Source organism: Pteropus alecto, unplaced genomic scaffold, assembly GCF_000325575.1.
Source record: "Pteropus alecto unplaced genomic scaffold, ASM32557v1 scaffold24, whole genome shotgun sequence".
NCBI lineage: Eukaryota > Metazoa > Chordata > Mammalia > Chiroptera > Pteropodidae > Pteropus > Pteropus alecto.
In genome coordinates, this window is record NW_006439192.1 from 1,358,158 (window position 1) to 1,364,307 (window position 6,150).

The 6,150-nt window shown below is 33.4% G+C and overlaps 1 protein-coding gene across 4 annotated transcripts in view; it reads right to left on the minus strand.

Moving 5' to 3' along the window:
* Window positions 1–346: 346 nt before the first annotated feature.
* SMIM19 (small integral membrane protein 19) overlaps window positions 347–6,150 on the minus strand; it is an 11,725-nt gene continuing 5,921 nt past the window's right edge. For 3 of the 4 annotated variants that reach the window (XM_015592869.2, XM_006916265.3, XM_025049984.1), the window contains exons 3-5: window positions 5,754–5,878; window positions 2,279–2,382; window positions 347–585 (exon numbers count right to left, since the gene is read on the minus strand). In XM_015592869.2, coding sequence (XP_015448355.1) covers window positions 2,318–2,382; window positions 5,754–5,878 — 190 coding nt within the window. In that variant the 3' untranslated portion in view covers window positions 347–585; window positions 2,279–2,317. The remainder of the gene's footprint in view (window positions 586–2,278; window positions 2,383–5,753; window positions 5,879–6,150) is intronic. The other variant, XM_015592868.2, reaches the window with a different exon arrangement.

Sequence of the window (6,150 nt, forward strand, 5' to 3'; positions counted from 1 at the left end):
GTCCCTTCTCTTTGTATTTTCTAAGATACATTTGTTCTTAATATCTGAAATTATTTCTATTACCACTATTTTGTTATTGCTACTAAATACTTAAAATATTTCTGACATACACCAATTTTACCATAAACTCTGCATTTCATTTTCTGATGAATCATATAAATAATTCCACCTGAAACAGTGTGGGGTCAATAGCAAACATCTGTGCCCTTTAGAGGCCAACTTCTCTTAGAGCATCAGCTGAACATCAATTATTTAACACACTCAAGCTGTGCAGCAATAGAGGCTGACTGTTGCTTACTGCTGAATACCTTCTGCATTAAAAAAAGAAGAGGAAAAGGAGAACAAGTGTTAGTTACCAGTTTATTAGTTATTCCATTTTTCTTCCAAAAAAAAAAAAAAAAGTTTCATTGAATCCTTGGTGGACTGGGTATTTGGGGGGCAAAAGCAGATCAGCTGGTGTTGCTTTGAAGTGTGGCTGCAGGATTCCACTCCTTTCCCAGCTCAGCTGATGAAGCAAAGAAGAAACTTCAAAGGCAGATCTGCTGTTTTTCCTGCCAGTGGGGGTGAGTGATTTCCATCAGTTAGCTTTAGAGAAAAAAATGAGGAATTCATCCTTTCTTATTTGCCAAGGTTTGATGCTCACCAAATGATCTACCAGTTTTTAGTTATGACTATTTATCTAGTGGATGCAAATGAAAACAGTCTATTTCATTGATTTATAATTTTTATGTACACTATTTTTACAAATCTTCTGATACCCAGTTTTTGTAATTTGTCCAGACTGTGCCACACGTCAGTGACAGCAAATAAACTGCTCTGCTCCTGATTACATTCTCTGCTCATGGAAATATACAGTGGTTCTCCTAAGAGCAAAGCAAAGTTTAAGATTATCTCCTCGCTGCTCTGCTATCTCCAGCCTGCAATCGTAACTGTTTTTAATCCTTTTATTCATAGTTTTTCATTCTGCATATAGGTAGTACAGTCACTCATTTCTAAGTTAAGAAAGAATTATTCCATTTGGTCGATAATTTACCTTGTACAATATATACATTTTTAGTGACATAATTAAAATTTAAAAGTAAGAGTTAAAGGATGAATTAGTAGTTGATAGATGGTCACGGGGAATATGGCATAAGGAATGAAGTTAGCATTAATGTAATGGCTAGGTGGAGAGCCAGAGGAGAGAAAGAGCAATTAGGGGGATTGTTTTATAAACTATATAAATGTCTAACCAATGTACTGTATACTTGAAACTAATAATAAAATAAAATTAAAAAAACAAAGTAAATACAATTTCCCTGAATTTTATTTGGTCTAAAGCTTTTCATTTAAAATTTATATTCTTCTACTTCACAATTATAAAGCTTAAACATTATAATGCTTAAACATTAACTCTAAATCTTAAAATTAAGACTAGCTTTGATTCAAAAAGTAATTCCTGGCCAGTTACATGGACAGTTAAACTTCCCTGCCACTACCTCCAACTAGATTTTATTTAAATGAATATGAAAAGTTAGGTAAAAACATTTCAATGTACAGTACAAAATGGTACAATATGAGAGTCTTCAGGAAAGTTTATTATGCTAAAAAAGCATAAGAAACCAGACAGTTATATTAAACACTGATAGTCATAAGACCAAAAAGCAAGTTGCTAGCACCAGTATGGAGGTGCCCACTAATTCAGCGGCATGGCCTCAGTGTGGCCTAAAAAAAGACTTGTAGAAATTAAACTGGGGGATTAAAAAAATTCCATTCATAGAAAGCTTCCACGATTAGCAGATGGGTATGCTTCATGATGCAGAAAAGACAACGTACTGTGCAAATTCTGAAGAAGCTAATAGTTAATTCAATTAAAGGGTGGTAACAACAGCAATAAGAACACAAAGTTCATTGTCCATATTACATTTATCACAGATTATAATCTGAGAGGAAATTATCCCAATGACTGGATTTTCATTTTTTAATTTTGTAAAAATATTCAAATCAAAGTGGCATAAACTCCAGATTCTCGCTTCCAAAGATGGGTTGTCATTCCTGACTGATTATATCCTGAAGAAATCAAAGGTCTTCACAAGGTAAAATCACCATCTCTGGTTATAGTCTATCTTTCTAGGTATGTGCAGGCTGTTTTCAGGCCTTTTGGCCATTTTTTATTTGTGTAACAAATGACAAGATACAATTTTAAAAAACAAAACAAAACATTGGGAAAAAATCACAAGTAAAATGATTTAAAAAATGCTGTTTATGATTTAGTAGAATTAGGAGCTTGCTATCATACATTTTAACAATTACTTATGTTGCTCATTTTCTGAGATTTTTATTCCAGTGAGAGTTGCACACTGTCAGCTTGGTTTTGCAGCTGCTGATAGTCATACTTCCTTGCTATTAAAAACAAAACAAAACATAAAACAAGGAAAAAAGATAAAATTAATAAAATAACAAAATAATTATTAGCTAACATCATTAAATCACACTCAAGTCATGATTCAAAGTAAAGAATTACTTTAGAACTAAACATTTTTTTTAATGAGGAAATTTATTATACTTTGTGATCCTCTAATTTCTCAACAATGCTGATACCTATTTTCTTTTGGAGAATTTTTATAAGTTTATCTGAACTAAAACTGCCAACAGTTGCAGGGAAGCAAACTCTCAAATGCTCCTCCTGATATCCATTTGTATATGTTTATTATTATGTATATATCAGTATTCAGAGCTTTAAAATATAGGGAAAACATTGTTATTAAAATTAAATTAACATTTTATAACTTCCTTCTTTCTTGTTCCCCATTTCTACCTTAAGATAAAATAATACTTTTGTCCACATCATAATGAATTTGACTATATTTTAACTTATAAGCCTATGGGATCTATTATTGAACACTGTCATTAATATAAACTAGAAGAAAAAACATACATGCAATTCTGTATTCTCGCTATACTTCTGAGAAATGTTTATTGAAGAATCGTCTTAACCTGAAACTAGGGAAAGTACAGGGCTAAAATCTTTATGAATGTCATTCACTGCTTAGTTTTAAAACTTTCAGTCTGTTCATTAAATTTTTCCTAGACAAGAAAGAGACACTATTTGTTTATGCTATTCAGGGTGAATCCAGATTTTTGTGGCCTAAAGCTTATAAAACTTTAGGGGTCCTCTTTAAGAAAAAGAATTTTGTTTGCTGCTACTTCTTGAACCACCAGACTTTGTCACAACTAGATATGTCACAAACACTGAGAATGAACCAATGTGATAGGATTCATTAAGTGTGCAAATGTACACATATATTCACTGTTTATAAGAATAACGGCTTCCAAAGATGTCCACATACCAATCCCCATAATCTGTGAACATGTTACCTTATAGGGTGAAGGGACTTTGAAGATGTGATTAAGATTAGGACATTGAAAGGGGGAGACTGCCCTGGATTATCTTGCCCAATCTAATTATATGGTCCCTTAAAAATCAAAGAACCTATCCTGGCTTAGTTCAGAGAAACAAGGCGATATAAAAATTGAAGAATGATCAGAAAGATGCAATGCTGCTGGCTTTGAAGAGGAAGGAATGGGGCCACAAAGCAAGGAGTGTGGGTAGCCTCTAGAAGCTACGAATGGCAAAAAAAAAAAACCAGATTACCCTCTAGAGCAGAAAGAAATGGAACCCTGTTGACACCTTAACTTTATCCCAGTGAGACTGCTGTAGGACTTTTAATCTACAAAACTGTAAGATAATATATTTGGGTCATTTTAAGCTACCGAATTTGTGGTAATTTATTACCGAAGCAAGAGAAAACTAACATACCTTACAAACACAGAAATTGTGATAAATTTTATTTTATGCCGTTCTCAGCAAAGAAGAAAAAAACTGTACACTGTATTTATAATTGTATGTGCTATACTATTGAATATATTACTGATAGGAGATAGCTTCTGTTTTGACCAGGCATCGAAGAAAACTTAATTCTTTCCTTACAATCTTCCATACAGAGCTTTGGCCCTACACTTTAATACTTAAAATTTTTTTCAAGGATTTTGTGTGTGTGTGTGTGTGTGTGGTGGTAAAATATACATTTGCCATTTTAACTATTTCTAAGTATACAGTTCAATGGCATGAACTACATTCACATTGTTGTGCAACAATTGCCACCATTTATCCACAGAACTCTTGATCATCCCAAACTGAACTCTATCCATTAAACAATAACTCCCCATTATCTCCACCCCCAGTCCCTGGCAATCACCATTCTACTTTCTGTCTCTACGAATTTGCCTCATATAAGTGGAATCATACATTTGTTCTTTTGTGACTGGCTTAATTCACTTTATTATAAGAAAGTAATTATGAAGCATAGTCTTCAAGGTTCATCCATGTTGTAGCATGTGTCAAAATTTCCTTCCTCTTAAAGACTGAATAATATTCTACTGTATTTTTGTACCACATTTTGGGTATCCATTCATCCATCAAGGACACTTGAATTATTTCCACCTTTTGGTTTTGTGAATAATGCTGCTGTTAGTTTTACTTCTTATTTTGAACTGGTAACTCATGCATAAACTGGTACAAAATGCAGAAGGAACAAGAATCAGTGAAAAGTGTAGCTGATCAGTCCTGTAGCTACCTACCCAGTTTCGTTCCCCAAAGGAAACTATTATCACTTCTTAGGATAAAATTTGTGCTCAATTTTTTAGAAGTTCTACTTGTGTAAAAAATATAGGTATGTATATTTTTTCTACTTTTCACCTAAAATCTCACTTATAAGCCTTTGTATGCACATACACACATGTTCATATTTAAGTCTTTACTGTAGACATCTTTCTTTTAAAAATGTCCAGTCATATTTTCCTTAAATCCCATAGAATCCACATCAGGTAATGAATGATAATAATTTGATGCATATCTCTTCAAGCCTTCCTCCAGGCTTGCGTAATTATATAAAACATTTATATTACACATAGATAATACGAAGGATGTTTTGGTCATTTGACTTAAGAGTGGCATCCTAGTATATATACTATTATATCTTGCTTTTCTCACTTAATGATTTACTATGGAAACGATAATTTCATTCTTTTAAAAGGTGGCATAGACACCTGTGGCTTAGATATACAATTCATTCTGGCTCTGCACATTTAAACTTAGTTACTTTTCCACTACCGACATATTCACAGTGTTCAGTACTATAGAATGTAGTATTAATATTGAGCTTTGACCTCTGGCCTTGCATACTGATGTCACATGCCATATTCCTAGAAGTCATTCTCATATTGCTTTGGCTTGCAGTAATTTAATTATAATATAAGTGTATACAAACTCCACAGATATAAAATTCAAACCTCAACTAAAAGTAGCTGCAATTCAACTTCCCCTTAGACAGGTCCTCAAAATGCTCTTGGCCACTTCAAGGCCATTCCACACAAGGAGAGCAAAGGAGGGCAAATTAGAGAAAGAAGAGATAGCAGTCTTAACTGATTATCAAAATAGTTAATTTTTGCAAAATTTACAAAAGTATGACTACATGAACACACTGCTAGGGCTCTTCTCGGGGTCTGGGAAGGGCACTGTAAAAGTACAGGGTGCTGAAGCATTAACTTCATACAAATCTGCCTTTGCTGATACTGTATTGAGCATCTGAAAAAGGCATTACGTTTTCATTATCAACTATTTCTGATAGCCTTTTGCTAGCTCGACTCATTGGGGAAAAAAAAATCTATTTTAAACATGCTTACATATATAGTTAAGCAAAGAATATACTTACAAATAGAATACATTTCCAGTTGTTGTCTTAAACGAATTTTGCTTATTGTGTCATAAAAGTTGGGCTCTGACAAAGTTTCTGCTGTAGGTGGCACACTGAATAGCCTCATAATTTTCCTTTTATTCCTAAAACACAAAACCAATGAGGAAGAGAAATCTTTATTAATATCTATAGGATTGTAATATTCTCATGATCGTTGTAATCAGAAACTACATTAAATGGCAAGGAATCTGTCCTCTGTGAGATGCCTTCTTGGCTTAAGTATTCTTTCATTCACTAAAAAGTACAAAGCTGTACATGTACAGTCACAGCTATTTAAGAAAGAAAACAAAGTAGCTGAACACATCCACTTAACACAACAAAGTGATGTACCTCCATTGTGCCTCCACTCCCCCGC